The 16,633-nt window shown below is 48.9% G+C and overlaps 1 protein-coding gene across 4 annotated transcripts in view; it reads right to left on the reverse strand.

Annotated features, from left to right (window-relative positions):
- Positions 1-14,712, reverse strand: part of COL11A1 (collagen type XI alpha 1 chain) — a 263,565-nt gene extending 248,853 nt beyond the window's left edge. For 3 of the 4 annotated variants that reach the window (XM_083445147.1, XM_083445145.1, XM_083445148.1), the window contains exon 1: positions 14,108-14,687. In XM_083445147.1, coding sequence (XP_083301273.1) covers positions 14,108-14,228 — 121 coding nt within the window. In that variant the 5' untranslated portion in view covers positions 14,229-14,687. Of the gene's footprint in view, positions 1-14,107 lie in introns of all 4 variants that reach the window. The other variant, XM_083445146.1, reaches the window with a different exon arrangement.
- Positions 14,713-16,633: the final 1,921 nt, after the last annotated feature.

A 16,633-nucleotide genomic window follows, 5' to 3' on the forward strand; every position in this document is an offset into this window, starting at 1 on the left:
CACCACCCGCGTCCCCAACTCGAGTCTACTAGACCCAAAATTTTAAAGGAATGTGGACTAAAGTCGCTTCTGGGGCTCTCCAGAATTCGGGGCCCTGAAGTTTAAGCTTATGAGTTTCATAGTATATCCACCCTGCATTGAGCTGCAGGTCACCAACAGCTCAGTTAGTAATCATGCAATGAAAATAAAGTTATGTATGTCTATGTGGTAATCATCTTACATGGCCCTGGCAATGTTCAGGACGCAAGGGAGAAACGTGCTAAGAGGAAGGCACACTTGGCAAATCCATACCATGATCAACTCCCGCCTGGGAACCAATGTCCTCACTGTGGAAGGACGTGTGGGTCCAGAATTGGCCTTCACAGTCACTTATGGACTCTTTGTTAAAACCGTGTTTATGGAAGACAATCTTACTCGGCTACGAGTGATCGCCAAAGAAGACGACGAATGTCAGATGTGGGGAACCTTTGGCTTTCCAGATGTTGTTGAACCACAACTTCCATCACCCCAGGCAAATAGTCATGCTTGCTGGGGCTGATAGGAGCTGTAGCTTGGCGACATCTGAAAATCCAAAAGTTCCCCATGCCTGTCCTGGGTGCAATGCAGCACTTTGGGGGTACTGGAGAACTATTCTAGGCTGATATACCAACTCAAAGACTTTAGACTGCTTGATGGAGTCTAAATGAAGCTCCTTGATGGCAAAAGGAAAGGAAAGCACAATCTAACTCAAAAGGGCTGCTAGGGAGTTTAGCCCCTTCCCGGTTGGGGAAAAAAGCCTAACAACTGCAAGCAGCTTTCAGAATATCTGTTGTAATGCAACAGGTATTTTAGATGTGCTCATGGTAAAAAGAGGGGGGAAACAACCCATTTCTTAGGCAAAGAGGATTGCCCCATCTTTAAAGCAATTAAAATATTTGTAGGAACTACTCAGAGCCTTTGGAATGAAGGGGGGGGGGTCTAAATTAAATACATACACGTGTGGCAGCTGTGTTGCGTCTCACCAACTACACAGGACTGCCTGAAACCCAAAACTGTCTCACGGACAATCCTATTGCCTTGCATGATGACACCAGCCTCGGTGAGGTTACAAACCCCTGATGCTTCAAGTGCAACCCCCATAAGGCAGCTCATTTGGACTAGTCGGCAGAGTTACTGGGTCTGCTGTGGAAGGAAATGCTTTGTGGGGTACAGTAAGTGCTACGGACAGGCATTCAGCAGCAGCAAACTAGCACAACTGCACTAAGCAGAAAATGTCACGCCAACTTCCATTCTGAAGAACCCAATCTCACGTTCTTTTGAAGCTTCTCACACATTTTCTACTGGCAAAGCAGCCAAGCAGATCAAATTTCCAGTTTGGCATTCTAGGATTTTGAACAGATATGAAGTGGAAGAGGAGACATAGCCAGTTGTTGGGAGACCTTTAGTCTTGGCCACTGCTTCATCAAGGCAAGACCTGAGTTGCTGTACTCATTAGGCCTGACCCTCCTGGGCACACCCTGCTTTAAAGAGTTAACTCCAGCTTGCTCTGTGTGATTTACTGCTGGCTTGCTGCTGTCAGACACGTTATTCTTTGTTTCTATATAAATCGGTTCCACCTCCATGTGGGGATGCTTTGTGGTTGGACCACTCAGCCCCCCCCCCCCCAGTGTGGGATCTCATCCAAAGCCCAGGGAGCAGCAAGGGGCCATGCCATGCCCCCTTCTAGGGAACCCAAGGGATGCTCGAGTTGATCCACATCGGCGGGGCTCCCCCTACTGGTGGTTTGCCTAAGCCAATACCACGCTCACATTCTGTAACCCATAAAGTTGTGGCCTAAATTTGCCCATTAACATTAACCTAAAATTCTGTGTCCTGGTCTTTATTTCTCCTAGGGGCCTTGACACACAAATGCAAGCCTTACAAAATGCAGACAATGCACTGTTGCTTGGGAAGCTATGGACCAAGTTCAGTGGCCCTAGGTTCTGTCCCTGGCATGAACAATCCCTCATGTACAGACATTAATGCATGCATTTTGGAGAGCATGATGTGTTTTCAAAACACAAACACAAGTTTAAATAAAATGGGCAGTGATTGTGCAAGCAGAACTTCAGCTTGTGCAATGGGAGCCTCCTCCCACCATGTGCACCCTGCATTGACCCCAAATCTGTTCTGGAGGCTGCGGAGGGAGGGGGGAATCCAGAACAGATTTAGGGGGCACACAGAGGGATGGGGTGGGAGAAAGACCCACTGCACAATCAGAAGTCGTTCTGCTCATGCGAAGTGCTACTTTGTCCTACATTGAATACAACCCAATCTCTTGCCATCTATTCTGGCTTCTACTGGCACTGCAATGAATAGGTTGGCCCACCCAGGCACTGCCCAATCAATCTCTGTCTGCCCTCAGCCAGGCTCCTCTCCCATCTGCCTGTTTTCTTACTTACATCCAGTCCAGAGGATGGCCATGGCTTTCAGCTTCCTCTTTCTGGGTCCCCATCTACTGCACATATAAAGCAGCATCATGCTACACAGTCATGGCTTACCCCCAGGGGCAGAGTGTGGGGAGGTCCAGGGGGGCCGTAGCCCTGGGCACATGATTTGGGGTATGTGAGCCAGACGCCCCCATACAGGGATCCCTGCCCTGCCTGCCACCGGAGGTCTCTGGTCCTAGAGTCCGGCCTGGCCTTACTGTCATGCCTCCAGCCCCCTCTCTGAATGACCGCCCAGCCAATATTGGGGAGATGCATCCATCAAGAACTGCATTGGCCACCAGGCTACCTGCTGCTACCAGGCAGGCAGGAGGCACAGCCCACCCCAGTGAACCCTCTGTGCCTTATGCCTGCCCAATGGCTATGGCAAGGGTTGGGCTGGCACAGCGGGTTTTGTTTACCCTCTGTGCCCAGCCCCACCTGGTCCCACCATAAGCATGGGCACAGTGGGCGCCAGCAAAGGACGCAACACCACTGCCTCTCCCTTAAAGCCCTAGGAACAGTAGTTTGTTAAGGGTTCTGAAGGTTGTTAGCAGACCCCCCCCCCCCCATTCCCCTCACAGAGCTATAATTTCCAGAGTTCACTGGGAAGAGGGACTGATCATTAAGCCACTCTGGGAAACGTAGCTCTGCAAAGGGAACAGAGGTCTCCTAACAACTCTCAGTCAAACACAGTCAAACCTACCCATTCTTAAGGAAATCAGCCCTGAGTGCTCACTGGAAGGACAGATCCTGAAGCTGAGACTCCAGTACTTTGGCCACCTCAGGAGAAGAGAAGACTCCCTGGGAAAGACCCTGATGTTGGGAAAGATTGAGGGCACAAGGAGAAGGGGATGACAGGGGATGACAGGGGACGAGATGGTTGGACAGTGTTCTCAAAGCTACCAGCATGAGTTTGACCAAACTGCAGGAGGCAGTGGAAGACAGGAGTGCCTGGTGTGCTCTGGTCCACGGGGTCACGAAGAGTCGGACACGCCTAAATGACTAAACAACAACTCCTCCTCTCAGGACCTTTAGCAAACTACAGCCCTATACAAACTTGCATGATATTCCCTGATAGTTCCCCTGTATTTCCCTATAGTTCTGGAAGTCACATTTCCATTGTTTGAAAGTTCAAACATAATGCAGAAATTAACGGGGGGGGGGGGGAGTTGTGAAAACTGCCATGCAAATGCAGTCTGGGTTCCTTTTAGGAGTGCAATGTGCAGTTAATTCACTGCACCTGAAAACAAGACGAAGCTGGGAGTGGTTTGTGGGCTTGCTCCAAGGAGCCATGTGTATTCTACATTTCAGTTCTTAGCCACCAGCACTGAATAATCTCGCTTCCATTTCTCAAGCTGAATGCACTGTCGATTTGGCTTACATTGGGTACCCCAGCCTTGTGCTCACAAGAGGGTTTCTTTTTTTCTTTTCTTTTCAAGCCACGTCTTAGGGGTGATTATGTGCTGAAAGAATTCCACAATTGCCGGCTCCTGCTCCGACGTGAATAAGAAGGTCAACAATTCCTCTATTAACATGTGCAGTTTGCAAACGTTACATTGAAGAACTCGATACTGTAATTATGATCACGGGTAATGTGCCTTTCTCTGCTTGTCTAGAATCTGTAAATAGACGAGGTTTTTCTTTTCTCTTCTCTACCCCCTGCCCCCAGCCTGTCTTTGGGGCTGGCTGTGCTCATCCCCCCCCCAAAAAAAACCCCTAAACCTTGATAGCTTTGCAAGAGTCTGTTTTCTTTCTCAAAAGCACAAGAGATGTCTCCTGCGCTCCATTTACTTTATTTGTGCCCTGTTATCCTCAAACAGCCAGCCGAACAGTAAATTAGCAAACGGTATGAGGATTTCTTATGAAAGGAAGTTGAAGGGGGGGGGGCAGGGAGAGAAAGAAACATTTTAATCACGCTGGCAGGTGGAAACCCTACTGTTCTGGACTGTTCAAAACAAAACACACCGAAAGAAAAATAATGATAATATTTGAGGAGCATAGACTTGTTCCAGTCTTTTAGGTATTGTGTCAGTTTTAGCATTATTATTTTTGGGGTTTTATGTTGCAATTCCACCTACCCCTCCCCCTTCTGGCAGATAGGGTAGTGCCTGGACAAGGCCAGAAAGCCACAGGGCAGGAAAACTGCTGTGTCAAATTTGTGGTTTCCTTTCCTGTAGTTCCTAATAGGGGTCAGAAAAAACTGGAGGTGCCAGGTCAAAATCCAGCCTCCTCAGCTTTGCTGACTGCTTTCCCGGCCGGAAGTGCCCTCCAGGACATCAGAACTAGCCAGATATACACTTGCAGGGGCTGGGAGTTGAAGTACAGCCCCACCATCTCTTCATAGCTTTGCAATTAGTTGCCAGTTAAGGGCTTATAATTATTGATGCAGAATATTTGAAAAAGGCAAGGCATTTCAGATTTAATTGCAGGGAGGAAGAGATTTTGGTAGCAGGGAAGTGAAGAACGAGGAAAGTCTTCTCCAGAAGATACTCAAAATTAATCCTGGAATCTCAGAGTTGGAAAGGACCCCAAGGTCTTCTAGTCCACCCCCCTGCAATGCAATTAAACTGTGGGGAACAATGAAAGTTGACCTATATCATGTCAGACTTTGTCTTGCTAGGCCAATTGCCACATTCCTCAGCCTTTGGGTCCACAGATGTTGCTAGTACTGCAATTCCCATCACCCCTGACCATTGGGCTAAGCTGGTTGGGGAAGATGAGAGTTGTAACCCAACGACTGGGGACCCAGGGTTGAAGAATGCTGGTTTAATCTGCTCACCTGCAAATCCTTGGAGTCTCCGGAAGAAAGACATCTTCCACTGGCTACCTGGTTCTTAGATGATAATATCATGGTCTGGATCTGAGATCCACTGCATGCAAAACACATATTCTACCACTGAACTCTGACACCCTCCTAAAAGCAGTGTATTTTATTAACATCTGTTGTGCAAACATCTATCTATTATAAGAACTACAGGGATGTTAGTGTTGCATTGTTTACTGCAGTGGTTCTCAAAGGGTGCGCCACAGGAGAAGAGGAGGGATTGGAACCACTCTGGAAATTTTAAACTCTGAGTTAACTCTCCTAACAATTATCAGCATCCTTAAACTACAGTTCCCAGGATTCCTTGGGGGAAAGCCATTGACTGTTGAAAGTGGTGTACTAATGGGGCCCAAGAGAAAACATCTAAGGGGGAGATATGGTTTAGGGAGGAAGTCACTCCTCAATACACACTTTAGCAACAACAACACCACTATTAATAGTGGCTAAAAAACCCAATGTGCATTGTTTATATGTAACAGAAGAGAGAGATTTCCCTTCCCCACAAAATATTTTAAAATATAAAGACAAAGACTAGAAGTATAAAAACCTTTCCCCACAAACACACAGAAGGACTGGCTTTTGGGTGAGGGGAATCCACCTTCTTTTCATTCAGGGGTCTTTCTCAAGCTTTCTGGTGAAGGACAAGGCAAGGACTGCACAACCTACACAACATACCAGGCATATTTCTGTATCAGCTGCCAAAGCAGGGGGTGGGAAGGGGAGGAATCAGCACTCAGCCACAGGTCTGTCATAGAAATGCTTAATTTTAACAGCCAATTGTTTGACAGGCCCCTGATTCTTTCTACCTCCAGGGTTGGGATATGCACTGAGGAAGACATGGCCATTTTGCCTGGCAATCCTTGGGACACAACTGTAAATTGAGACCATTTCGACTCATTCCCAATCACCTCCCTTGTTTCTCTGATTTGACTGTCTGTTCTAATTTATTTGAAACATGGGGAACTCTTGGAAGATATTGCATATTGACAATAACAGTTTCGCAGTATCCCCATTCCTCACAGATCATCTAGTATTGGCCCTGATGTTTTGGGACTACAATTCCCATCATCCCTGACCACTGGTCCTGTTAGCTAGGGATGACGGGAGTTGTAGTCCCAAAACGTCTGGAGGGCCACGTTTGGCCATGCCTGAAGTATTGCACACACATAAACATGCAATGGATTGGATGCAGTGGAAAGGAAGGATTGCAGGTCAGTGCTATAACACTTGCCTGGCATGTAGAAGGCCTCAGGTTTGAACCTTGGCATCTCCAGGAGCAGGAGTGCCAACTTGGCCCCACAACCATGGGTGCCTGGGGCCATGGGTGCCATGCTGCGTGCATGGCCATGGCACTGAAATTTGTGGGTGTCCTACCCCTTCATGGGTAATTTTGTGGGTTCTCGGGCACCCAGGGCCCCGGGGACTTGGCACCTATGCCAGGTAGGACTGTGAGAGAGACCCCTGTCTGAAACCCTGGTGAGCTCCTGCTCCTCTGCATAGACACTGCCGAGCTAGATGACCCCATGGTCCAATCCTGTCCAAGAGAACTTCCCACAAACCTAGTCAACCCCCAGCCCCATTGAAATCAATGCAGAAAGTTGTCAAGGCTTCCCACTGATTTCAATGATGCCATGAACTGGCAGGGCAACAGGGAGGAGGAAGAGGATCCCAGCAAGGGGTATAGTCATGACTGGGGCAGAGGAGGGCAGGCCAGGGATGGAGGAGAAGTTGCTGTAGAAAGTACTCACAAGACAACGGAAGATGGCATGGGGGATGGAAGTCAATGCACAGGAACCAGAAAAGCAGGGCCCATCACCAGAGTCAGAGGGACCCCTGTCTCCACAAACACGGTGGGCTCTGAGGCATAGGGAGCAGCAGGAAAGAAGCACTGGGAGGTTGAGGCAGGCAAGGGCCCACAGCCCAGGTGAAGTGTGTTAGCTTTGGGAGGAGGTGTTTTTCCTCAGCTACAGTAGGCTCAGGACAGGTGAGGGTCATCTGCCTCATCAAGCCCAGATGCTGCAATCAGCATGCAAAGTATTAAAGGGAAGCAGAGCTGAAATGCTGTGGCTGCTCAACTTCCCACATTGGTTGGACCATGGCTAGGATGTTCCAGGGAGGTCTTTGCAACTGTGCTTGTGTGGGACTGACTCTCAGGTGCCCTGATGCCTTGATTGGCTGCAGGAACTGGGCCTGACAGGACTTTCGACCTGTTGGCCTGCCCAGGGGCGAAGGATGGCATCATGCCACCCGGGGTGGATACCATGACGTAGGGCACATGTGCGGCGTCACACATGTGCTGTACATAGTGATGCTGCACATGCGCTGTATAGCGGTTTGCCGAGGAGGAGGAGGAGGAGTTGGAGTTTGGATTTGATATCCCGCTTTATCACTACCCTAAGGAGTCTCAAAGCGGCTAACATTCTCCTTTCCCTTCCTCCCCCACAACAAACACTCTGTGAGGTGAGTGGGGCTGAGAGACTTCAAAGAAGTGTGACTGGCCCAAGGTCACCCAGCAGCTGCATGTGGAGGAGCGGAGACGTGAACCCGGTTCCCCAGATTACGAGTCTATCGCTCTTAACCACTACACCACACTGGCTCTCACGGTGATGGTGGGATCCCATCACTGTCCCTACGGCACTGGAGTGGTGCTGGCAGCAAACCGCTATACAGTGCATGTGCGGCGTCGCTACATACAGTGCATGCATGTGGCGACGCACATGGACTGTACTTAGTGGTTTGCTGCCACCGCCGGGATCCTCTACTCGCGGCTGCAACTGCGAACGAAGGTTCCTCCAAGGGCGGTTGCGGCGGCACGATGGCTGCTCACGCTGCTGCAAGCCCCTGCAGGGTGAATCTTTGTCACCCCCACAGGCATGGAACCTGGGGCGTACCACCCCCCCCACCACGCCCCCTGTTGCGATGCCACTGGGCCTGCCAGACCGTCCACTAGCGTCTGCTGTGAGATCGTGCGCTCCTGCAGGACTTTCCACCGGGTACCCCGTGGTTCACGAAAACATTGGAAGCAATCCTAGCCCCGCATACCTGGGAGTCAGGCCCATAGAATTCAGCGAGACATTTGAGTGGAGATGGTGAGGATTGCAGCCTAACTGGGTGTCAGCCCAACCCAATGTTGCCCTTCTTCTGAAAGCAGCTTACACCACAAAAATGTAGCATAGCCAAACTTTTCCCAACACTCATCTGCATGTGGAGGAAAGTTCCACCTGTTTAATTCCTGGGTTTCACAGAGACCAGGCCAGTTTTTTTGTTTTAAAGTTGGCAGTGACATTTAATACACTGGCATATTGGCCAATGCTAGAGTGAAAGGACACAAAGCCAAATAAAAGCCACACAGAAATATGAAGAACTCTTGCACTCTGCAACCAGTGACATTTACACATAGGGGAACAAATGAGTAGTGTGTCTGTTTAGCTGAAGGATATGCAAATTCCAGTTCTGAAATCAGCAAGTTGGAAAGAAATATAAGAAGTCATCTTACACTGAGGTAGACCACTCAGGTCCATTCAGGTTTCCCCAAACTTGGGTCTCCAGCTGTTTTTGGACTACAGCTCCCATCATCCCTAGCTAGCAGGACAAGTGGTCAGGGATGATGGGAATTGTAGTCCCAAACCAGCTGGAGGCCAAGTTTGGGAAAGCCTGATCTAGCTCATTATTGTACACACAGACTGGGCATCACTTTCCTGGTTTTCAGGCAGGATTCTCTCTCATCTGCACCCAGAGATGCCAGGGAACTGAACCCAGAACCCTTTCTGCAATCTTCTGCCACTAGCTAAGGCCCTTCCCCTTCAACACGCAAGTGGTTTTCTGCATGTAGCTCCAGAGGGGAACTGAAATTGTTTCTTATTTCTTATAGACTAGCATGGTACTTGCAATGAAATAAGAAACAATTCAAATTCCTCTCTCGGATAGAAATTCTATTCCCATTCTGTCCCTATTTTCATACAATCAGGGTTGTGTTTCCATTTTGTGGTTTCTGTGAAGAGCTTCATATTTTATTTTAATTTTTTTAAAAAACTAACTGGATTTTTTTTAAAAAATGTGAATTTAGACATATCCAGCCAAGAAAAGTAGGCCCAATTTTTCTACTATTTTTCATTCAGGAGTTGCATTAGCATATATATATATATATATAGCACAACAAATCCCCTTGTTGCTTCTTGAAGGTGTTTTCCGTTCATTAGACTTGCAAATATATCCGCAGAAGTCACTAACCCATAATTTCCCCCTAGTCTGCTTTGCCACACTCCCCTATGGATAGCCATTGGTGTGCGATGTCTGTAGCCCATAAGGGAAGGGGGGAAGAATCAACTCTCTTTCCATTTACAAACGCTTCCCTGATTGGTCGCCTAGAGGAGGCTGTTTCTTACACTAGGTGATCAGGCGATTGGCTATTTATAACCTTCCTCTAAATTCCTTCTCAGTATGTTTACTGCTTATTCTTGTAAAGCTGAGCAGATCTAGCCATCTGAGAACCCTATGCACACAACCTTCGGTTTCATCATGGGAAAAAGGCACCAAATCGCTATTTTTTATATAGTCATGTCAGAATGAATAGAACTGTAGAGTTGGAAGAGACCACAAGGGTCATCTAGCCCAACTGCCTGCAAGGCAGGAATCTCTTGCCCAACGTAGAACTCGAACCCACAACTCTGAGATTATGGATCAGGGGCGTGGATCTTGTCCGAAGCCCAGGGAGGGGGCCATGCCACAACCCCATCGGGAACCCAGGGGTAAGCGTGAGTTGATTCTCATTGACAGTGCTCCCCCTACTGGTGGTTGACCCTTACAGGACTCCCTGCATGGTGGGCAGAAGTCAGATATAGTTGGGACAATTCCAATGCCTAAGCCAATACTGCTCACATTCTGTAACCAATAAAGTTGTGGCCTAAATTTGCCCAATAACCAGTAACCTAATATCTGTGTCCCTGTGTCTTATTCATAAACGGGGGTGGCCTTGGGGTCTTGACACGCAAGACTTGGGTGTTATGAGGTTTGACACCAAGTGAATATTTCATTTTATTTCCCATTCACTATCACGGTGGGGCATTAATACAAGGGACCCTCACAAAACTGGATTGTAAATTACTCGTCTTCTATAGCTACTTTGAAAAAAGCCGCTCCTTCGTCCCAATCATCCCTGCCAACAGATGTCATATTTAAAAGGTGATGTGAATCAAAGAAAGTCTTAGATATCTGACTTGCAATGAAAGGAAGTATTTTCTGCCAAAGGTTGCATAAATCAGAGAGGGACAGATTCTCTGTCGTAAGAGGAGAGCCCTAAGAGAATGAATGGGAATTCTCCACTGATAGTCCCATTGCGGGAAATATCATATTATAAAATATTGAAGTGGGAATTAGAATTCTGCCGAGGTTATTTTGCAATTGCAGTTCTATGCATGCTTACTTGGGAGTAACCCCACTGATTCAGTGGAACTTACTTTCATGTAAGCATACATAACATTGGGTTGAGGCTCTGTGAATGCAAGCAAACCCATGCGTATTTAACTAAGAAGTTATTTTCAAAACTTTTGACAGATTTATTTGATTTCTATCTTGTCCTTCCTGATTCCCCCACCCAAAAATTCTGCGGAGGGTTGCAGAATTATTGGAAGTTAATTACTAAGTTCTAAGGAGAGCTGTTTAAGATGGCGTGAAGGCTTGCTTGATAGAAAATGGTACAAGATTTGTCCAATATTAAACCATTTTATTCATTTTCAAGTAAAAAAGAAAAGCCTTTCACAGCAGAGGCAGAAATTCTAATGTTAATAATTGCAGTTTACCACATATGGCATACATTGGATTTTCCCCCTCCACCCCTCTTCTGCATTATCTTGCTGGAGTGAAGATCCCTATCTATAACGTTGAGGACTTATTAGCTGAAAGAAATGAGCAGATAAAGGATGCAACTGCTTATCAATGATTTTGTGGAAATGCGAGGTGAGATCCAACTCTTACTGGGATTTAATTCCCACTGAAACGACCAAGCAATGTGCTCCAAACTTTTACAACGGCACAGAAAGCTGCTTAATGATTTCTCTAGGCAAAGAAACAAAGGACAGAATGTTTAGGGACCGCATGGACTCCCATAAGGTGTTTGCAGGGATTTGACAAAAGCTCGATTTTTTTTTTTTTATGAACTTGTCAGTTTACCGTGTGATCTGAGATTTAAGCACATGCACTTGGAAGGAAACCCTTCCAGTTTCGACAGAGCTTTCTCCCAGGCTAAGTGCGCTTAAGAGGATCACAGCCCCAGAGAGATCGGCACCATGCAGCAAAACCCTTGCCAACATATTTTTTCAGTCATCTGAGCTTCATTTGGAGAAAGTGAGCTTGATCCCATCTGAAACAAGCTACAACCCTCAGCTTTTTAGCATTCTCATTTCCTAAGGAGATCTGGGAAACAAAGTAGATAGCCAGGGGGTGTGGAAGGGGAAAAAAAGAAAGTTAAGAAACCAATAACTGTGCTTTCATCTTTACAATTCCTTAAATCGCTTTGCTTTGCTTGGAATAAGATGTATATATTTCCCGGACATGTTATGGCCCCCAAGGAATGGGGAGACCAGGGTGGAAGTAATTCATGGCTCAAGGTAAGAGGTGAGCATGGATTGACTGGTCCTCCCCACTTCGAAGACCCAAATCGAGCCAGCAGGGGGCAGAAAGACTGAGGGATGTGACTGACAAGTCCAAGAGGTGATCAGGCACCCAGAGGCTGAGAGGGAGCTCTCTGAAAGCACCTTTCTCTCTTCCACAGTCGATTTGCATCGTGAGCCAGACCAACAGATCTACAAAACCGAGAACCACGAGAGGAGGAGGAGGAGGAGGAGGAGGAGGAGGAGGAGGAGGAGAAGAAGAAGAAGAAGAAGAAGAAGAAGAAGAAGAAGAAGAAGAAGAAGAAGAAAGCAGCCATCCTAGGGATTTCCTTGAAAAACAACTCAAGATTTGCGTGCTTTTGGAGGCCAGGCTGCAAAGGCTGCAGGAGATGGACCAAAAAGAACCACCACAACAAAACGACCCAGTCACTTCAAGGGATTCCACTATATGGGAGAAAGTGACAAAGACCTGCTGATGCTGGAGAAGGGAAACTCAGCGCACTGCCAGGCAGTGATACAAGCAGATCTCTGTCCTGTGCAGAGATGCAGATTTATTTCCAAGGCGCATTTCCCGTATTGCTGGTATCTTAGCTGCTGCTGCTGCTTCCCAGCTGTGGGGTGGCTCCGCTGCTATTCTGATGGAGCAGTGGGGTTGCGCCCTCCGGAGCAATTCTCCCCTTGGGGTCACACACACACACCAGATACGGAGAAAGGGAGGCACCTTCCCTGTCATGGCCCCCTTTGACTCCCCCGCCTCCTCCTCCTCCTCCTCCCGCGGGAACTCTCTGAAGTTTCAAACTTCCTTCTAGACTCTGCAAACGCCCAGGAATAGGACCCTGCTCACAAGTGGCCACAGACACCTAACGGACCACTCAGTCAGCCCCGCTCTTTCCTGCCCAGGGATGCACCTAAGGGGAGGGGAGGAGAAAGGGAGGAGATTCCTTCTGCGCTATGCATTGAGCTCCTGTCAGAGGCTTGCCACGTAAGCTGGAAAGAGCCCGTTGGGGCTCTGGCGTTTGTGCGTGTGTGTTTGGTCACAGGTCGGAGATGCAAAACAGGTAAGGCGATATCTTGGGCTGTCTAACTGCTGCGCTCTCCGAACGCGCAAGCTTGAGGGCTCCACAGAAGACTTCCTACGTACTCTTCTCTCTTTCCCCATAAACAGTGGTTGAAGACCTCTGTGCCAAAAAGTCCCACGCTACAGCAGCTCAAAAATGTCAGTCCCTTTACTGCTTATTTCTCGCCAGCCAAAAAGAGAGCCGCACTCACATACTCAGAGGGCGCCAGTCGGTTCCTGATACCTGAGAGAGACATTTAGGATCGAAGGGGGTTTACTGCTGTAAAGAATCCCCTGCTGATCTAATTTTTTATTTTAACATTTATTTATTCCACCCCGCTTTGAGAAAGTGGCATGACTTAAAGTCTACAGACAGTGTCTCCCACCTCCTATTTCAAGTATTCACAAAGCCCCCGCTCCCTTTCCTTCCAGCCTCTCTCTCTTTGGCCAAGATTTTGTGAACTTGATCGGCTTAATGACTTCGGCAAGTTCAAGAGGCGCTGCGCTGGTGGTGAGAGTTTGCAGAAACCAATTTCCCCAAGCGTTTCCAAAAAATTTGGCCGGGCGCACAAAGAAAAGTAGCTTTGTTCCGAAAGTGTCCCGCATTCCTTCCCAGTTTTAGCACCTTCCCACCGCCGCTGCTCCACGACTCCCTGAAAGCCTCAAGAAGCTGGAGCGGAGGAGACTCGCAGCCTCATCCTATGGATATTACGCTGAAACTGACCTGAGTTCAGTGTAAATTTAGTACTCCCAAGCAAGCAGCAAGGTAGAAGCCTGCGACTAAGAGAATCTGAGCAGAAGCATCACCAAACCCACCACTGGTCACAGGGGGTGGGTAGGAAAACTTTCCCCCCCGGGGGACTTCATGGAAATGTCATGCCTCCCCCCGCCCTAAAGTCCGAAGGAGCTCAAAGTTGGGGTCAGGGATTAGCTCAAGCGCCTGGCTTCTACGCAACAATCAGAAGAGGCAAGGAATCCTCTAAGCGCGCACAGAGTGCCTTCCACCACTCCAGAGATGTGAGCGGACTTGTGAGCCCGGGTACCTTTGGCTAGACAAGTCAGGGGCTTCCCTGCCTGCTATCTTCTCCCCCCGCTCCCTCACCACCACCCCGTTCCCAAACGGGGCACGGGAGAAAGCGGCGATGGCAGCCCGGCTGGCCTCCTTCCTTACCTCCCCTGACCTCCGCCGCCTCCAGCAGGAGCATCCAAGCGACGAGTAGCGCGGGCCAAGCGGAGTCCCAGAACCACCGTTTCGTTTTCCACCTTGTGGACCATGTCCGCCTCGTCTCCATGGAGAGGGGTGCCTCCACCGCCGAGCGTGCCAAAAAAAAACTCGACGCGCGCGCCCCCCTGCCCAACCTCCGGGGCGCCTTGGCCCCCTGCGCGCTGCTGGCTCGCTCGCCTGGCCCGCCGTCGCCTCCTCCGCGCCACTTATATTCCCAAAGGCGCCGCGCCGTCTTCTCTAGAGATCCATCCGATCCGGTGTGCCAAAGCGGGGAGTGGGGAAAATGAAAAGAAAGGTGCCTGGAGAGGGTCCGAGCGAGAGAGAGAGAAAGAGGATGGTCCCTCGCTGCCGGCTGGGTCTCGACAGCCCGGCTCCAGGCCCTTCCGATGCGCCCTGCTTTCCCAACTGCAGGGCAATGAGGGGCTTCAGTCCAAAGGCGGAGAGCGCAGCATCCCCCCTCAAGGCTGCATCCTGAAAAGAGGGCTGGCCCAGAAGCGCACGGGGAGAACAGCAGCCAGAGAGCGAGCGAGCGAGCGAGCGGACAGCCTCCCTCCTCCGCCTCCTCCCGTCCTTCTTTTCTCCCACCCCCTCCTGCTCCCCCACCCACCCACCCAAACTGACAAGGAGGCTGCCGGCCAGAAGCCAATAGCTCGCCTCCTTCCGCACCCGAAGCCTCGCCCACTCCCTCCCCTCCCCCTGGCCCAAGGAGACCCGGAGCAGAATGCGTGCCAAAAAGCGCTAAGTTTAAGGTGAGCAGGAAAAGTGGAAAGGGGAGACCATGGATAGCAGCGTTTCCAACACACAGCGGGGATTAAAAGAAATAGCGGAAGTGTAATACCCCCCACCCCCCACCCAAAAAAAGGATTGATTCGAGGGCTTCACTTACATCTCCCAAACTTTTGGGGTGGTCCATAAACGCATACACAGGGGCCCCAATTAAAGGCATTGTTCAAAATAGTGGTTTGCACCACTCACTAAGGAAGACAACAGCACACTGAAATTCAAACAGTAAATTAATGGCACTTTTATTCAAAATCCCTTTAAAACTATTTAGTTTAATTCATTCAGCAAAATTGATGAACTTGACCCAGTGATATCAACTTCAATTACACCTTCAGCACACCCACCCTGCCCCTTGTCTCTTAGGGGCTGCCATTTCCCAGGGGTGGTACGGCCCCTTTGGGAGCCACTGATTTACACAGTGCTCTCCGAAGTTGAGCCTGACTTTTGGAAATAGTTGCACAAAGGTTACTAGAGTGGGGTGGGGTGTTAGTCTCTCTGAATGTGCAACAGCTCTTTGTATGAATATTGACCTCAAAGAAGAAAAGGACCAGTATTATAAAGTACAGTGGTACCTTGGGTTAAGTACTTAATTCGTTCCAAAGGCCCGTTCTTAACCTGAAACTGTTCTTAACCTGAAGCACCACTGTAGCTAATGGGGCCTCCCGCTGCTGCCACCACGCCGCCGCAGCGCGATTTCTGTTCTCATCCTGAAGCAAAGTTCTTAATCCGAGGTACTATTCCTGAGTTAGCAGCGTCTGTAACCTGAAGCGTATGTAACCCGAGGTACCACTGTATCTGTGCTTAGGAGATGGCTCTGGCTCACCACAGGTGACCAAGCAGGTGGCTAATAGAGAGCCTGCTTGAATCTCAACTAGAGCTATCCCTCCATGGAAAAGGTAGTCTAATAAAGTCAGCCTCTTTGAGACTAGGCTCCTGCTGCTATTGCATAAGGTGAAGTGGAAGAGCAGGATGAGGTCAAATGGCAAACCAAGCAGAAATGGCAAAAGAAATCTTCATCCCTGTACAATTTGCCCCCCCCCCCAAAAAAAAATATTTGTTCTGAGCACAAGATGGAGCTGCATGTGACTGATCAATCGTCATTCAGAGTGAAGCTCTTCTTCTCAAACTGAATACATGGCCGCCACCTCCCCTCTCCCAGCTAAAATAAACCCACTAAAGAAACACATCAGTTTGCATCCCTGCCACTGCTGAGGAAGGTGCTTATCTCCAAACCAAATTTCTAGTTGATTTTTATGATCTTCATCCATTCTCCCCATAAAAACCCAGGTCAGCTTTTGCAAAATCCAACAGAAAACACACATGGCTTCTTTAGCATGCCTAACTATGGATTGGATTTTGTCCACCCAGCTCTCCTGACCAGTGGTGCTAAGGAGAGGTGGCAGATTTTGGCCATTACGGGTAAGGGGGAGACTCATCGATCTGTTCCATGGACACACTCTGCGAGGACACTGCCTGGTGCAACCCACACGGAGGACCACCACTAGACATGGAAGAGCAGCGCCAATTCTTTAATTGTGGCAGCACTAGTGAAGGTAGTCCAAGGAATCCAATTTACCAACTAAAGGGGAGCAGATGTGAAGAGCGGCAAATCCCCCCCCCCCCCCGGCTTACATGCAATTGGGATTAACTAGAGGGGTTTAAGCACCAAATGGAGAAGGTTCCATCCTT

Source organism: Podarcis tiliguerta, assembly GCF_965153285.1.
Source record: "Podarcis tiliguerta genome assembly, chromosome: 6".
Classification (NCBI taxonomy): Eukaryota; Metazoa; Chordata; class Lepidosauria; order Squamata; family Lacertidae; genus Podarcis; species Podarcis tiliguerta.